Source organism: Oncorhynchus nerka, linkage group LG12 (assembly GCF_034236695.1).
Source record: "Oncorhynchus nerka isolate Pitt River linkage group LG12, Oner_Uvic_2.0, whole genome shotgun sequence".
NCBI lineage: Eukaryota > Metazoa > Chordata > Actinopteri > Salmoniformes > Salmonidae > Oncorhynchus > Oncorhynchus nerka.
In genome coordinates, this window is record NC_088407.1 from 93,066,024 (window position 1) to 93,084,982 (window position 18,959).

Here is an 18,959-nt window from a genome sequence, read left to right on the forward strand (position 1 = left end):
ACGTTATACTCTATACGTTATACTCTATATGTTATACTCTATACGTTATACTCTATATGTTATACTCTATACTCTATCCTTTATACGTTATATGATACACGTTATACGCGAAATACCCTACATTCATCACAAAACAGAAAAAGGAGGTAGATCAAAAGCAGGTATATCTCTCTAGTCACCCCCATAACCAATTCTTCCTTTGGCCGCCTCTCCTTCCAGTTCTCTGCTGCCAATGACTGGAACGAACTACAAAAATCACTGAAACTGGAAACACTTATCTCCCTCACTAGCTTTAAGCACCAGCTGTCAGGGCAGCTCACAGATTACTTCACCTGTACATAGCCCACCTATAATTTAGCCCAAACAACTACCTCTTTCCCGACTGTATTTATTTTATTTTATTTATTTATTTTGCTCCTTTGCACCCCATTATTTTTATTTCTACTTCGCACATTCTTCCACTGCAAATCTACCATTCCAGTGTTTTACTTGCTATATTGTATTTACTTTGCCACCATGGCCTTTTTTGCCTTTATCTCCCTTATCTCACCTCATTTGCTCACATCGTATATAGACTTATTTTTCTACTGTATTATTGACTGTATGTTTGTTTTACTCCATGTGTAACTCTGTGTCGTTGTATCTGTCGAACTGCTTTGCTTCATCTTGGCCAGGTTGCAATTGTAAATGAGAACTTGTTCTCAACTTGTCTACCTGGTTACATAAAGGTGAAATAAATAAATAAAAACCAACTGATATTGCCAAATACTTTAATATTTTTTTCATTGGCAAGATTAGCAAACTGAAGGATTACAGTCCAAGTATACCAAGTACATCCAAGTATATCTGACCAAATCATGAAAGACAAGCATTGTAATTTTGAATTCTGTAACGTGAGTGTGAAAGTGGTGAACAAAATAATTGTTGTCTATCGATAATGACAAGCAACCAAGTTCTGACAATCTGGAGAGAAAATGACTGTGGATAATAGCAGATGATATTGACATGCCTATTTGCCACATCTTCAATTTAAGCCTACCAGAGCCCTCAGGCCTGGAGGGAAGCTAAAGTCATTCCGCTACCCAAGAATAGTGAATCTTCCTTTACTGGCTCAAATAGCCGACCAATCAGCCGGTTATCAACCCTTAGTAAACTTCTGGAAAAAATGGTGTTTGACCAGAAACAATGCTATTTACAGTAAACAAATTGACAACAGACTTTCAGCATGCTGATAGGGAAGGACATTCAACAAGCACAGCACTTACACACATGACTGATGATTGGCTAAGAGAAATTGATGATAAAAATATTATGGAGGCTGTTTTGTTAGACTTCAGTGCAGCTTTTGACATTATCGATCATAATCTGCTGCTGGCAAAACCTATGTGTTATGGTTTTACACCCCCTGCTATAATGTGGATAAAGAGTTACCTGTCTAACAGAATACAGAGGGTGTTCTTTAATGGAAGCCTCTCAAATATAATCCAGGTAATCAGGAATTCCCCAGGGCAGCTGTCTAGGCCCAATACTTTCTCAATCTTTACTAATGACATGACACAAGCTTTGAGTAAAGCCAGTGTCTATCTATACACGTCAGCTACTACAGCTTCTGAAATGACTGCAACACTTAACAAAGAGCTGCAGATAGTTTCAGAATTGATGGCAAGGAATAAGTTAGTCTTAAATATTTAAAAAACTGAAAGCATTTTATTTGGGACAAATCTTTCACTAAACCCTAAATCACAACTAAGTCTTGTAATGAATAATGTGGAAATTGAGCAAGTTGAGCTGACTAAACTAACCCTGGATTGTAAATTGCATGATCAAAATATATTGATACAACAGTAGCTAAGATGGGGAGAAGTCTGTCCATGATAAAGCACTGCTCTGTCTTCTTAACAGCACTATAAACAAGGCAGGTCCTACAGGCCCTAGTTTTGTCGCACCCGGATTACTGTTCAATCGTGTGGTCAGGTGCCACAAAAAAGGATTTAGGAAAATTGCAATTGTCTCAGAACAGGGCAGCACGGCTGGCCTTGGATGTACACAGAGAGCTAACATTAATAATATGCATGTCAATCTCTCCTGGCTCAAAGTGGAGGAGAGATTGACTTCATCACTACTTGTATTTGTGAGAGGTATTGACATGTTGAATTCACTGAGCTGTCTGGTTGAACTACTGGCACACATTTCAGACACCCTGACTACCCCACAAGACATGCCACCAGAGGTCTCTTCACAGTCCCCAAGTCCAGAACAGACTATGGGAGGCACACAGTACTACATAGAGCCATGACTACATGGAACTCTATTCCACATCAAGTAACTGACGCAAGCAGTAAAATTAGATTTAAAAACAGATCAAAAAACACCTTATGGAACAGCGGGGTCTGTGAAGCAACACACACATTGGCACAGACACATTCATACACACACACACGATAACATATGCACTTTACACATGGATTTAGTCCTGTAGATATGTGGTAGTGGTGGAGTAGGGGCCTGAGGGCACACAGTGTGTTGTGAAATCTGTGAATGTATTGTAATGTTAAAAAAAAAAAGATAAACGGCCTTAATTTGGCTGGACCCCAGGAAGAGTAGCTGCTTCCTTGGCAGGAACTACTGGGGATCCGTAATAAATACGAATACAAATACACATTATACATTGTATGCTACACGTCCGTGCCCTCTCTGGGGTATATTAGACCTTTGACGCTGAAGCTGTTGTAGAAGTGGCTGTTGAACTGTCCTGTCTGCCCCCCTCCGCTGAAGCTGTTGTAGAAGTGGCTGTTGAACTGTCCTTCCTGCCCCCCTCCGCTGAAGGTATTGCAGAACACTCCTCTGTTGAAGTGAGACAGGTTGTCTGCTGGGTGACCGTGGACCCCGTGGCCTGAATCTGAGACCCCCGGGTAGTCCTGGCCCGGGGCCTGTGTCGGGGTGTGGGTGGTGTGGTTGTGGTATGGGCTGCTATGGAGGGCTGTAATGTTCCTATTGGTCAGCTCGTTGACCAACCCCAGAGAGCCAGTCTGTCTGCTGGGGGGACTAGAGGCACCTAGGGACCCGGAGCCCAAGGATCCAGAGCCCAGCCCAGCCATACTGCTGAAGAAGTTGTTAAAACACGGAGTGCCACCGGACACCAGGCCCGGGGGGGAGGAGCTCCTATGACCCTCACTGACCACCTCCATGTCTGGGGAGGCGGGGCCTAGGAGCTGGGGGCTGTCAAAGGTCTTGATGGGCGGGGCTGCTCGGCCGTCCTCTGTCTTGGTGCTGTTAGTGGAGTCGGAGCGGCGCTTCCTCTTCCTCCTGAAGTTCCCGTTGTCAAACATCTTCTCACAGTTAGGATCCAACGTCCAGTAGTTCCCTTTACCTGGAACATGAAAAAATATACCTTTTATTTTTCACATCAGTATTATGTATATATAATATAATTTACAGTATATTTATTTTCACATCAGTGTTATGTATATATAATATAATTTACAGTATATTTATTTTCACATCAGTATTATGTATATATAATATAATTTACAGTATATTTATTTTCACATCAGTATTATGTATATATAATATAATTGACAGTATATTTATTTTCACATCAGTATTATGTATATATAATATAATGTACAGTATATTTATTTTCACATCAGTGTTATGTATTTATAATATAATTGACAGTATATTTATTTTCACATCAGTATTATGTATATATAATATAATTGACAGTATATTTAGTCTATACAGGGCGTCTGTATTCAGAACCCTTCCTTTTGTCCACATTTTGTTACATTACAGCCTTATTCTAAAATGGATTAAATATTTGATTTATTATTTATTTATTTTACCTTTATCTAACTAGGCAAGTCAGTTAAGAACAAATTCTTATTTGCAATGACGGCCTATAAGAGCGTCTGCTAAATGACTTAAATGTAAATGTAAATGTACCCCGGCCAAACCTGGACGATGCTGGACCAATTGTGCGCAACCCCGTGGGACTCCCAATCACAGCCAGATGTGATACAGCCTGGATTCGACCCAGGGACTGTAGTGACGCAGTGCCTTAGACCTCTGCTCCACTCGGGAGCCCAAATAATACATTCTCATCAATCTACACACAATACCCCATAACGACAAAGCAAAAACAGGTTTTATACATTTTTGCAAATGTATTAAAAATAAAAAACAGAAATTCCTTATCTGCGTAAGTATTCAGACTCTTTGCTATGAGACTCTAAATGGAACTCAAGTGCATCCTGTTTCCATTGATCATCCTTGAGATGTTTCTACAACTTGATTGAAGTCCACCTGTGGTAAATTCAATTGATTGGACATGATTTGTAAAGGAACACACCTGTCTATATACGGTCCCACAGTTGACAGTGCATGTCAGAGCAAAAACCATTATTCCTAAATGGAAGAAGTTTGGATCCACCAAGACTCTTATTAGAGCTGGCCGCCTGGCCAAACTGAGCCATCGGGGGTCACTCCAGAGTTCCTCTGTGGAGATGGGAGACACTTCCAGAAGGACAACCATCTCTGCAGCACTCCAAAAATCAGGCCTTTATGGTAGAGTGGCTAGACGGAAGCCACTCCTCAATAAAAGGCACGGCATCCCACTTGGAGTTTGCCAAAAGGCACCTAAAGACTCTCAGACCATGAGAAACAAGATTCTCTGGTCTGATGAAATCAATATTGAACTCTTTGGCCTGAATGCCAAGCGTCACATCTGGAGGTAACCTGGCACCATCCCTAAGGTGAAGCATGGTGGTGGCACCATCCCTACGGTGAAGCATGGTGCTTCAACAAAGTACTGAGTAAGGGGTCTGAATACTTATGTAAATGTCATATTTTTGTTGTTTTATTTTTATATATATTTCCTAACATTTCTGAAAACCTATTTTTCCTTTGTCATTACGGGGTATTGTGTGTAGATTGATGATGAAAAACAATAACAATTGAATCCATTTTAGAATACGAAATGTGGAAACAGTCAAGGGGTCTGAATACTTTCAGAATGCAATTCCTTATATAAAGGAATGCAATGAAGAACCACAGAGTGACATGCTCATCTTGAGAATACCGCTGCTGGGCCAAACAATATCACAGATAAAAGAAATGAGGACTTGGGTAAAGTCTGAAGGTTGTGTTGGGTGCAGGAATACAACACTGACGAGCCTCTCCTTTATATGGAATGTACACATTCACACAATGGGAAAGGAAAGGGGGGTTTCCTAGTCAACTGAAATGCCTTCAACTGAAATGTGTCTTCTGCATTTAACCCAACCCCCCTGATTCAGAGAGGTGCGTGGGGGGGGCTGCCTTAATCAACATCCACGGCGCCCATGGCAGAACGACAGATTTTTACCTTGTCAGCTCGGGGATTCGATCCAGCAACCTTTCAGCCCAACACTCTAACCACTAAGATACCTGCCCACAATGTAATATACTAGTATGGTGCACATTATCACATAGAATCTGTGTGCTCTGCTCTGAGCGCTCCAAGGTTCAGGATTATCAGACCGTTTATCTATAACCTGCCATGGTAGGAATCTGAATGTCCACTCAGTATGAAGCCTCTGATAACAAGCTCATCCCTAACGTTTCCTATTTCTAACAAGCCGTCGGGAGGAACCTATACAATAATATACAGTGCCTTCACAAAGTATTCATACCCCTTGACTTTTTCCACATGATGTTGTGTTACAAAGTGGGATTAAAATGGATTAAATTGTCATTTTTTTTGTCTGTCAATGATCTACACAAAATACTCTGTAATGTCACATTCGAAGAAAAAAAACACTAACATATCTTGATTAGAAAAGTATTCAACCCCCTGAGTCAATAGATGTTGGAATCACCTTTGGCAGCGATTACATCTACCAATAGGTGCCCTTCTTTGTGAGGCATTGGAAAACCTCCCTGGTCTTTGTGAGGCATTGGAAAACCTCCCTGGTCTTTGTGAGGCATTGGAAAACCTCCCTGGTCTTTGTGAGGCATTGGAAAACCTCCCTGGTCTTTGTGAGGCATTGGAAAACCTCCCTGGTCTTTGTGAGGCATTGGAAAACCTCCCTGGTCTTTGTGAGGCATTGGAAAACCTCCCTGGTCTTTGTGAGGCATTGGAAAACCTCCCTGGTCTTTGTGGTTGAATCTGTGTTTGAAATTCACTGCTGGACTGAGGGACCTGACAGATAATTGTATGTGTGGAGTACAGAGATGAGGGACCTGACAGATAATTGTATGTGTTGGGTACAGAGATGAGGGACCTTACAGTATGTTTGGGGTACAGAGATGAGGGACCTTAGAGATAATTGTATGTGTTGGGTACAGAGATGAGGGACCTTACAGATAATTGTACGTGTGGGGTACAGAGATGAGGGACCTTACAGATAATTGTACGTGTGGGGTACAGAGATGAGGGACCTTACAGTATGTGTTGGGTACAGAGATGAGGTAGTCTTACAGTATGTGTGGGGTACAGAGATGAGGTAGTCTTACAGTATGTGTGGGGTACAGAGATGAGGGACCTTACAGATAATTGTACGTGTGGGGTACAGAGATGAGGGACCTTACAGATAATTGTACGTGTGGGGTACAGAGATGAGGGACCTTACAGATAATTGTACGTGTGGGGTACAGAGATGAGGGACCTTACAGTATGTGTGGGGTACAGAGATGAGGTAGTCATTAAATCATGTTAAACACTATTATTGCACACAGAGTCCATGCAACTTATTATGAGACTTGTTAAGTACATTTTTACTCCTGAACTAATTTAGGCTCCTTGCCATAACCAAGGGGTTGAATACTTATTGACTTGAGATATTTCAGAATTTAATTTTTTATTAATTTAATTAATTCCACTTTGATATTATGGGGTATTGTGTATAGGTCAGTGACACAACATCTCAATTTAATCCATTTTACATTAGGGCTGTAACACAACAACATTTGAACAACATTTGGGGGTGTGAATGTAACAGTATAACTTTAGACCGTCCCCGTGCCCATACCCGGGCGCGAAGCAGGGACACTCTGCACACATCAACAACTGACACCCACGAAGCATCATTACCCATTACCCAGAGCGATGGGTAACGATGCTTCTTGGGTGACTGTTGTTGATGTGTGCAGAGTGTCTCTGGTTCGCGCCCGGGTATGGGCGAGGGGACGGTCTAAAGTTAAACTGTTTGTTACAAGAATACTTTGTGAAGGCTCTGTATATTATAATCTATGTATTGCCACATAGTTATACTTCCCATGATAGAGCAGAAGGCCATTCATGCATTATATTAGACTCTTCACATCCTAAATCTATAGAATGTCATATTGTAACTAGACAGGCAGGGTGCAGGTCTCGAACTCTCGACCTTCTAGCAAGAGGTCCGGCGCGCAAAAGCATCGCGCTTATAAACCCAGGGGTCGTTACAATATAATATCCGTCATTGTCCTGCTAATAAGACTTTATATATTTGATTTTCACAAAATAAGCACTATAATACGCATTCTAGCCTTCAACATTGAGGGAACAATTTGAAAGTAGAAAATTAACAATTACCTGGATATGGGATGAGCCTTTATTTCATCCCACTGGTTTTAACTGACATGATAGCCTGCAACCGGCCTACATCGAGTTGTTCAATCCGTCATAGGCCAGCGCTGATAGCCTGCAACCGGCCTACATCGAGTTGTTCAATCGGTCATAGGCCAGCGCTTTTACACGTGTTTGTATAGGATTTCTAATGAACAGCTGAACATCACATAGCCCACCTGAGTCATTACCATATAACATTATATCTACACATGGGGCTAGAACATTTATAGGTTACAAATATATGTTACAATAATATAATTATAATACCTGGGTCATCCTCATCACGGGGGACCTTTTTAAAACAGTCGTTAAGTGACAGATTATGTCGGATAGAGTTCTGCCACCCCACCTTGCTCTTCTTGTAGAACGGGAAGTTATCAGCGATGTACCGGTAGATCTGACTCAGGGTCAACTTCTTCTCGTGCACGTTCTGGATCGCCATGGCGATGAGCGCAGAGTAGGAGTAGGGAGGACGGACCAGCTTTAGCAACTCCTCCTGACTGGCGATGGACAGCCAACCCAGGTCTGGACCCCCGAACCCGGGGGAGTTGGTGAGGAACTGCCGTTGTGTCCCGTAGGAAGGCGGCATGAAGGATGCGGAGTTGACAGCGGGCCTGTTCAGCCAAAGGTATGGGTTGGGGGAGGATGTGTAATCTCCGAAGCCGTATCCAGACGGCCTCTGTGCGCCCTGGAAGCTCTGCTGGTGGTGATACATGTTTAAATTGTCGCAGTAGACAGCCATCTCCTGCGGCTCCTGGGCGCCCTTGGGCTGGGGTTGGAGAGAGCTGGCGGATGGAGAGGAGGTGTGGTGGACTGAAGGGTCGATGGAGTTCATGCTCCACGCGGGAGGACAACCCCAAGACGCTACAGTAACGGGTTAGAACGGATGAACAAGCAACAGCAGCAACAAGTACCAGGTTGTATAACTTCAGACCGACAGTTTCTCATTCAGACAGATCATCTCTAAAAGCCAATAGACAACCACTAACTGGTTGGGGGTGTGGTCATGGAACTTGAACCGACATGCAGAGGTGAGAAAGAGAAGAACTCCACAGTGACGGTTTCCTTAAAACATAATATCCATTGAAAAATATGACCTGAAAATGATTAAAATCAGCGTCAGTAGAATAGGTCTAATATATAAAATACCTCCTATTATTTTATCCAAAGCCTTAAACCTAAATGTTGTTATAATTAGAAGGCTACTATTATGATATATAACAATACAGCTTCCGTCCCTCTCCTTGCCCCTACCTGGGTTGGAACCAGGGACCCTCTGAACACATCAATAAGAGCCACCCTCGAGGAGTCGTTATCCATCGCGCCACAAAAGCCGCGGCCCTTGTAGAGCAAAGCGGAACGTCACTGACTGAAACGCTATTAGCACCCAGCCATTTCACATCGGTTACATGTACATATCATTTTTATAATAATATAAATATGCATTTAAATAGTTTCTAATAATAGACATTCAAAGCAGGTCAATTAACTTGTTTATTGAGACAATAAATGGGAGATTACAGGCTTATACAGATGAATTTAGAAGTTTACATACACTTAGGTTGGAGTCATTAAAACTCGTTTTTTCAACCACTCCAAAAATGTATTGTTAACAAACTATAGTTTTGTCAAGTCAGTTAGGACATCTACTTTGTGCATGACACAAGTAATTTGTCCAACAATTGTTTACAGACAGATTATTTCACTTCTAATTCACTGTATCACAACTCCAGTGGGTCAGAAGTTTACATACACTAAGTTGACTGTGCCTTTAAACAGCTTGGAACATTCCAGAAAATATGTCATGGCTTTAGAAGCTTCTGATAGGATAATTGACATCATTTGACTCAATTGGAGGTGTACCTGTCGATTTATTTCAAGGCCTATCTTCAAACTCAGTGCCTCTTTGCGTGACATCATGGGAAAATCAAAAGAAATCAGCCAAGACCTCATAAAAAAAATTGTAGTCCTCCACAAGTTTGGTTCATCCTTGGGAGCAATTTCCAAACGCCTGAAGGTACCACGTTCATCTGTACAAACAATAGTACGCAAGTATAAAAACCATGGGACCACGCAGCCGTCATACCGCTCAGGAAAGAGACATGTTCTGTCTCCTAGAGATGAACGTACTTTAATGCGAAAAGTGCAAATCAATCCCAGAACAACAGCAAAGGACCCTGTGAAGATGCTGGAGGAAACAGGTACAAAATTATCTATATCCACAGTAAAACGATATATCCTATATCGATATAACCTGAAAGACGCTCAGCAAGGAAGAAGCCACAGCTCAAAACCTACATAAAAAAGCCAGACTACGGTTTGCAACTGCACATGGGGTCAAAGATCGTACTTTTTGGAGAAATGTCCTCTGATCTGATGAAACAAAAATAGAACTGTTTGGCCATAATGACCATCGTTATGTTTGGAGGAAAAAGGGGGAGGCTTGCAAGCCAAAGAGCACCATCCCAACCGTGAAGCACGGGGGTGGCAGCATCCTGTTGTGCGGTGCTTTGCTGCAGGAGGACCTGGTGCACTTCACAAAGTAGTATCATGAGGTAGGAAAATTATGTGGATATATTGAAGCAACATCTCAATACATCATTCAGGAAGTTAATGCTTGGTCATAAATGGGTCTTCCAAATGAACAATGAGCATACTTCCAAGGTTGTGGCAAAATGGCTTAAGGACAACAAAGTCAAGGTATTGGAGTGGCCATCACAAAGCCCTGACCTCAATCCTATAGAAAATGTGTGGGCAGATCTGAAAAAGTGTGTGCGAGCAAGGAGGCCTACAAACCTGACTCAGTTACACCAGCTCTGTCAGGAGGAATGGGCAAAAATGCACCCAACTTATTGTGGGAAGCTTGTGGAAGGCCACCCGAAACGTTTGACCCAAGTTAAACAATTTAAAGGCAATGCTACCAAATAATAATTGAGTGTATGTAAACTTCTGACCCACTGAGAATGTGATGAAAGAAATAAAAACTGAACTAAATCATTCTCTCAACTATTATTCTGACATTTCACATTCTTAAAATAAAGTGGTGATACTAACTGACCTAAAACAGGGAATGTTTACAATGGTGAAATGTCAGGAATTGTGAAAAACTGAGTTTAAATTTATTTGGCTGAGGTGTAAACGGAGTTTAAATGTAAACTTCAGACTTCAACTGTATATTTATATTTGTTTTATATTCTTCAGTTTAAATTCTTCAGTTTATATTCTTATTATGATCATCATCAGTGATAGTAGGATTGGCACAAGGAGTATAATTCTTATTATATTATAAGTAGTACAATTAATATAATTATACTAATAAAGTAATATGTTTTTTCAATTATATAATTATGCCTATAAAGAGTATGACAATAACAAATAAGACGAATAATAATCATTATAATATAAGTAATAATACATTGTAATAATAATACATTGTAATACATTGTAATAATTCATTATATTAATACATTATAATAATACATTGTAATAAATTGTAATAATTCAGTATATTAATACATTATAATAATACATTGTAATTATAATAATACATTGTAATGCATTGTAAAAATAGTACATTGTAATAATTAAATATATTAATACATTATGAATAATACATTGTAATAATAAGACATTGTAATAATACATTGTAATAATAATACATTGTAATAATAATACATTGTAATAATAATACATTATAATAATACATTGTAATAATACTACATTATAATAATACATTGTAATAATACATTATAATAATACATTGTAATAATACTACATTATAATAATACATTGTAATAATACTACATTATAATAATACATTGTAATAATAATACATTATAATAATACATTGTAATAATAATACATTATAATAATACATTGTAATAATAATACATTATAATAATACATTGTAATAATAATACATTATAATAATACATTATAATAATACATTGTAATAATACATTGTAATAATTAAATATATTAATACATTATGAATAATACATTATAATAATACATTGTAATAATACATTGTAATAATAATACATTGTAATACTAATACATTGTAATAATACTACATTATAATAATACATTGTAATAATAATACATTGTAATAATACATTGTAATAATACATTGTAATAATACATTGTAATAATAATACATTGTAATAATAATACATTGTAATAATAATACATTGTAATAATAATACATTGTAATAATAATACATTGTAATAATAATACATTGTAATAATAATACATTGTAATAATACATTGTAATAATAATACATTGTAATAATAATACATTGTAATAATACATTGTAATAATACATTGTAATAATAATACCTTGTAATAATACTACATTATAATAATACATTGTAATAATAATACATTGTAATAATACTACATTGTAATAATAATACATTGTAATAATACTACATTATAATAATACATTATAATAATACATTGTAATAATACTACATTATAATAATACATTGTAATAATACTACATTATAATAATAAATTGTAATAATACTACATTATAATAATACATTGTAATAATACTACATTATAATAATACATTGTAATAATACTACATTATAATAATACATTGTAATAATAATACATTGTAATAATACATTGTAATAATAATACATTGTAATAATACATTGTAATAATACTACATTGTAATAATACATTGTAATAATAAGACATTGTAATAATACATTATAATAAGACATTGTAATAATACTACATTATAATAATACATTATAATAATACATTATAATAATACATTATAATAATACATTGTAATAATACATTGTAATAATACATTGTAATAATACTACATTATAATAATACATTGTAATAATACTACATTGTAATAATACTACATTGTAATAATACTACATTATAATAATACATTGTAATAATAATACATTGTAATAATAATACATTGTAATAATACATTATAATAATAATACATTGTAATAATACATTGTAATAATAATACATTGTAATAATAATACATTGTAATAATACATTGTAATAATACATTGTAATAATACATTGTAATAATAATACATTGTAATAATAATACATTGTAATAATAATACATTGTAATAATAATACATTGTAATAATAATACATTGTAATAATAATACATTGTAATAATACATTGTAATAAGACATTATAATAATACATTGTAATAATAATACATTATAATAATACATTGTAATAATACATTGTAATAATACATTGTAATAATAATACATTGTAATAATACATTGTAATAATAAGACATTGTAATAATACATTGTAATAATAAGACATTGTAATAATACATTGTAATAATAAGACATTGTAATAATAATACATTGTAATAATAAGACATTGTAATAATAATACATTATAATAATACATTGTAATAATAATACATTATAATAATACATTGTAATAATAATACATTATAATAATACATTGTAATAATACATTGTAATAATTAAATATATTAATACATTATAATAATACATTGTAATAATAATACATTGTAATAATAATACATTGTAATAATACTACATTATAATAATACATTATAATAATACTACATTGTAATAATACTACATTGTAATAATACATTGTAATAATACATTGTAATAATACATTGTAATAATAATACATTGTAATAATACATTATAATAATACATTGTAATAATAATACATTATAATAATACATTGTAATAATAATACATTGTAATAATACATTGTAATAATACATTGTAATAATACATTGTAATAATACATTGTAATAATAAGACATTGTAATAATAATACATTGTAATAATAAGACATTGTAATAATAATACATTGTAATAATAATACATTATAATAATACATTGTAATAATACATTGTAATAATTAAATATATTAATACATTATGAATAATACATTATAATAATACATTGTAATAATAATACATTGTAATAATACTACATTATAATAATACATTATATTAATACATTATAATAATACATTATATTAATACATTATAATAATACATTGTAATAATTAAATATATTAATACATTATGAATAATACATTATAATAAGACATTGTAATAATAATACATTGTAATAATACTACATTATAATAATACATTATAATAATACATTGTAATAATACATTATAATAATACATTGTAATAATACTACATTATATTAATACATTATAATAATACATTATATTAATACATTATAATAATACATTATATTAATACATTATAATAATACATGGTAATAATAATACATTATAATAATACATTGTAATAATACATTGTAATAATACATTGTAATAATAATACATTATAATAATACATTGTAATAATACATTGTAATAATACATTGTAATAATACATTGTAATAATACATTGTAATAATACATTGTAATAATACATTGTAATAATAAGACATTGTAATAATAATACATTGTAATAATAAGACATTGTAATAATAATACATTATAATAATACATTGTAATAATAATACATTATAATAATACATTGTAATAATACATTGTAATAATTAAATATATTAATACATTATGAATAATACATTATAATAATACATTGTAATAATAATACATTGTAATAATACTACATTATAATAATACATTATAATAATACATTGTAATAATACATTATAATAATACATTGTAATAATACTACATTATATTAATACATTATAATAATACATTATATTAATACATTATAATAATACATTATATTAATACATTATAATAATACATGGTAATAATCACACTTTTTTGTTCTTGAACTCATCATTTTTACAAGCTTTTATTTGAGGAAACATTGGATTAGAATGTTCATTTTTCACATGGGACATATGTCTTCAGTTCCAATATTTTAATAAAGTGTGGTACAGTGTATAGTGTGTGTGTGTTTAAATTGAAGACTGTGGGTGTATAATGGTGACAAAATGTTGGCTCTCACATCACCCAAAATTAATTCTAAATGATATGACTATAGGCCATAGGCCTAAATGTCAGATAGGCTCTCACATCACCCTAAATTAATTCTAAATGATATGACTATAGGCCATAGGCCTAAATGTCAGATAGGCTCATCAGTTTTATAAAGCAGACATCTAAACGGATATACACTGAACAAAAATAGAAACGCAACATGCAACAATTTCGGTTACAACACCGAACTGCAGTCAGGTCAAGACCTCGAACCAACGGTTTTACAATCTTAAAAATCAACGCTTATATTTGAACACATTTCACAGTTCGATCTCCTTTGACGCCTGTCACACAAGCAATAAATAAAACCAACATCTAGAGGATAATTAAAAGTAATCCTATCGAATTTACAGCCTGCAAACTCAGACACTTTTTTGTTTTACACCAACTATAATATCTTGCTATAGAAAGACTGGTCATTTGCACGTTTTAGAACACGGCAACACAGATGGTGTGTGTTCTGATAGATGTTCCATCTGTGTTAGCAAAGCGCTCCCTACTGTTTGACCACTGATGTTGGAGGAAAACAACAGTAGTACATGACATAGTGCACAGATTAACCAAAAGATGGTCCTGTGTCTCTTCTCTCTCCTCTGCGACCATCACATACTGTTGTGTACTTTTAGCTTTCAAGTTTTAATGTCACGTGCACAAGTACAGTGAAATGTCTTTCTTGCCAGCTCTTTCCCAACAATGCAGTAACCAATATTAGTAGTACTTTAAAATGAAGTAAAGTAGAACAAAACACACCAGAAATAGAAATACGAGGAAATATGAGAAAATATGTAAGGTACACTACTTGACCAAAAGTATGTGGACACGTGCTCGTGAAACATTTGATTCCAAAATGATGGGCTGTCACGTTCTGACCTTAGTTCCTTTTTTATATGTCTTTGTGTTAGGTTGGTCAGGGCGTGAGTTGGGGTGGGTAGTCTATGTTCTTTTTTCTAGGTTGTTATATTTCTATGTGTTTGGCCCAGTATGGTTCTCAATTAGAGGCAGGTGTCATTCGTTGTCTCTGATTGAGAATCATACTTAGGTAGCCTGTTTCCCCCATTTTGGTTGTGGGTGTTTAATTTCTGTTTAGTGTTTGTTCACCTGACAGAACTGTTTCGTTTTCTCTTCGTTGTTATTTTGTGTAGTGTTCAGTTTGTTCAATTAAAACATGACGAACATTTACCATGCTGCATTTTGGTCCCCCTCTCCTTCCACCAACGAGAATCGTTACAGAAACACCCACCAACCAAGGACCAAGCAGTGTGGAATCGAGCAGCAGCGTTCTCTGGACTCATGGACATGGGAGGAGATTTTAGACGGTAAGGGACCCTGAGCACAGGCTGGGGAATATCACCGCCCCAAGGAAGAACTGGAGGCAGCGAAAGCTGAGCGGCGGCGATATGAGGAGGTAGCACGGCAGTGCGACAGGCACGAGAGGCAGCCGTACATTTTTTTGGGGGGGGTGGCACACGGGAAGTGTGGCAGAGTCAGGTTGGAGACCTGAGCCCACTCCTCATGCTTACCGAAAGCAGCATTGTACTGGTCAGGCACCGTGTTATGCGGTTAAGCGCACGGTGTCGCCAGTATGCGCTCATAGCCCTGTGCGCTATAGGCCAGCCCCCCGCAAGTGCCATGCGAGAGTAGGCATCCAGCCAGGGGGTATTGTGCCGGCTCAGGGTGTTTGGTCTCCGGTACGTAGTTTCGGCCCAGGGTATCCTGCGCCGGCTCTGCGTGCTGTGTCTCTGGGGCGCTGGGAGGGTGCAGTGCATTCTATGCCTGCGCTCCGCCTGTGCCGGGGGAATGTGGGTATTGAGCCTAAGGGAGAGGTGCGAGTGGTATGCACCAGATCTCCAGTGCTCACCCACAGCCCGGTTCAACCTGTGCCTGCACTCGGGAGGGTCCGGGCTAAAGTGGTCATCCAGCCTGGAGGAGTGGTGCCAAGGCTGTGCACCAGGGCTCCAGTGCTCCCCCACAGTCCATCCGGTGCCTCCTCCACGCACCAGGCCTCCTGTAGGTCTTCCCAGCCTGGTGAGTCCTGTGGCAGCCCCACGCACCAGGCTGTCTCTCAGTCTCCTCCCTCTAGGTTCGTCCATCTGTCCTGAGCTGTCAGAGCCGCCCGTCAGTCAGGAGCTGCCAGAGTCGCCCGTCTGTCCTGAGCTGTCAGAGCCGCCCGTCTGTCCTGAGCTGTCAGAGCCGCCCGTCTGTCCTGAGCTGTCAGAGCCGCCCGTCAGTCAGGAGCTGCCAGAGTCGCCCGTCTGTCCTGAGCTGCCAGAGCCGCCCGTCTGTCCTGAGCTGCCAGAGCCGCCCGTCTGTCCTGAGCTGCCAGAGCCGCCCGTCAGTCAGGAGCTGCCAGAACCGTCCGTCAGTCCTGAGCTGCCAGAACCGCCCGTCAGTCAGGAGCTGCCAGAGCCGCCCGTCAGTCAGGAGCTGCCAGAGCCGCCCGTCAGTCAGGAGCTGCCAGAGCCGCCCGTCAGTCAGGAGCTGCCAGAGCCGCCCGTCAGTCAGGAGCTGCCAGAGCCGCCCGTCACTCCAGAGCTGCCGGAGCTGCCCGTCACTCCGTTGCTGCCGGAGTCGCCCTTCACTAAGGCGCTGCCGGAGTCGCCCTTCACTATGGCGCTACCGGAGTCGCTTTCACTAAGGCGTTGCCGGAGTCGCCCTTCACTAAGGCGCTGCCGGAGTCGCCCTTCACTACGGCGCTGCCGGAGTCGCTTTCACTAAGGCGTTGCCGGAGTCGCCCTTCACTAAGGCGCTGCCGGAGTCGCCCTTCACTAAGGCGCTGCCGGAGTCGCTTTCACTAAGGCGTTGCCGGAGTCGCCCTTCACTAAGGCGCTGCCGGAGTCGCCCTTCACTACGGCGCTGCCGGAGTCGCCCTTCACTACGGCGCTGCCGGAGTCGCCCTTCACTACGGCGCTGCCGGAGTCGCCCTTCACTACGGCGCTGCCGGAGTCGCCCTTCACTACGGCGCTGCCGGAGTCGCCCTTCACTACGGCGCTGCCGGAGTCGCCCTTCACTAAGGCGTTGTCGGAGTCGCCCTTCACTAAGGCGTTGCCGGAGTCGCCCTTCACTCCGTTGCTGCCGGAGTCGCCCTTCACTCCGTTGCTGCCGGAGTCGCCCTTCACTCCGTTGCTGCCGGAGTCGCTCTTCACTCCGTTGCTGCCGGAGTCGCCCTTCACTAAGGCGCTGCCGGAGTCGCCCTTCACTAAGGCGCTGCCGGAGTCGCCCTTCACTAAGGCGTTGCCGGAGTCCCCATTCACTCCGTTGCTGCCGGAGTCGCCCTTCACTAAGGCGCTGCCGGAGTCGCCCTTCACTATGGCGCTGCCGGAGTCGACCTTCACTATGCCGCTGCCGGAGTCGCCCTTCACTATGGCGCTGCCGGAGTCGCCCTTCACTAAGGCGCTGCCGGAGTAGCTTTCACTAAGGCGCTGCCGGAGTCGCCCTTCACTAAGGCGCTGCCGGAGTCGCCCTTCACTACGGCGCTGCCGGAGTCTCCTGCCTGCCCGGCGCTGCCGGAGTCTCCCATCTATTCGGGGCCCGCTTCAAGGGTCCCCAGTCTGAGGTCGGCGGCGAGGGGCGCCGCTCCAAAGGCGCCACTTAAGCGGGCAAAGACTATGGTGGAGTGGGGTCCAGGTCCCGCGCCAGAGCCGCCACCGCGGACAGACGCCCACCCAGACCCTCCCCTATAGGTTCAGGTTTTGCGGCCAAAATCCACACCTTTGTGGGGGGTAATGTCACGTTCTGACCTTAGTTCCTTTTTTATGTCTTTGTGTTAGGTTGGTCAGGGCGTGAGTTGGGGTGGGTATGTTCTTTTTTCTAGGTTGTTATATTTCTATGTGTTTGGCCTAGTATGGTTCTCAATCAGAGGCAGGTGTCGTTCGTTGTCTCTGATTGAGAATCATACTTAGGTAGCCTGTTTTCCCCATTTTGGTTGTGGGTGTTTAATTTCTGGCAGAACTGTTTAATTTTCTCTTCATTATTATTTTGTGTAGTGTTCAGTTTGTTCAATTAAAACATGACAAACACTTACCATGCTGAATTTTGGTCCTCCTCTCCTTCCACCAACGAGAAGTGTTACATGGGCATTAATATGGAGTTGGTCCCCCCTTTGCTGCTATAACTGCCTCCACTCTTCTGGGAAGGCTTTCCACTAGATGTTGGTACATTACTGCAGGGACTTACTTCCATTCAGCCCCAAGAGCATTAGTGAGGTCGGCACTGATGTTGGGCAATTAGGCGTTCGATGGGGTTGAGGTCAGGGCTATGTGCAGGCCAGTCAAGTTCTTCTACACTGATCTCTAGAAACCGTTTCTATATGGACCTCACTTTGTGCACAGGGGAA

The 18,959-nt window shown here is 39.1% G+C and overlaps 1 protein-coding gene across 1 annotated transcript; it reads right to left on the reverse strand.

Annotated features, from left to right (window-relative positions):
* Positions 1-799: 799 nt before the first annotated feature.
* On the reverse strand, positions 800-8,578 carry LOC115124681 (forkhead box protein I1c-like). Its single transcript, XM_029654116.2, has 2 exons — positions 7,859-8,578; positions 800-3,370 (listed from the first exon to the last, which is right to left on the reverse strand). The coding sequence occupies exons 1-2, from the start codon at positions 8,424-8,426 to the stop codon at positions 2,676-2,678; spliced, it is 1,263 nt and encodes a 420-aa protein (XP_029509976.1). The 5' UTR covers positions 8,427-8,578; the 3' UTR covers positions 800-2,675.
* Between the last annotated feature and the right edge of the window lie 10,381 nt (positions 8,579-18,959).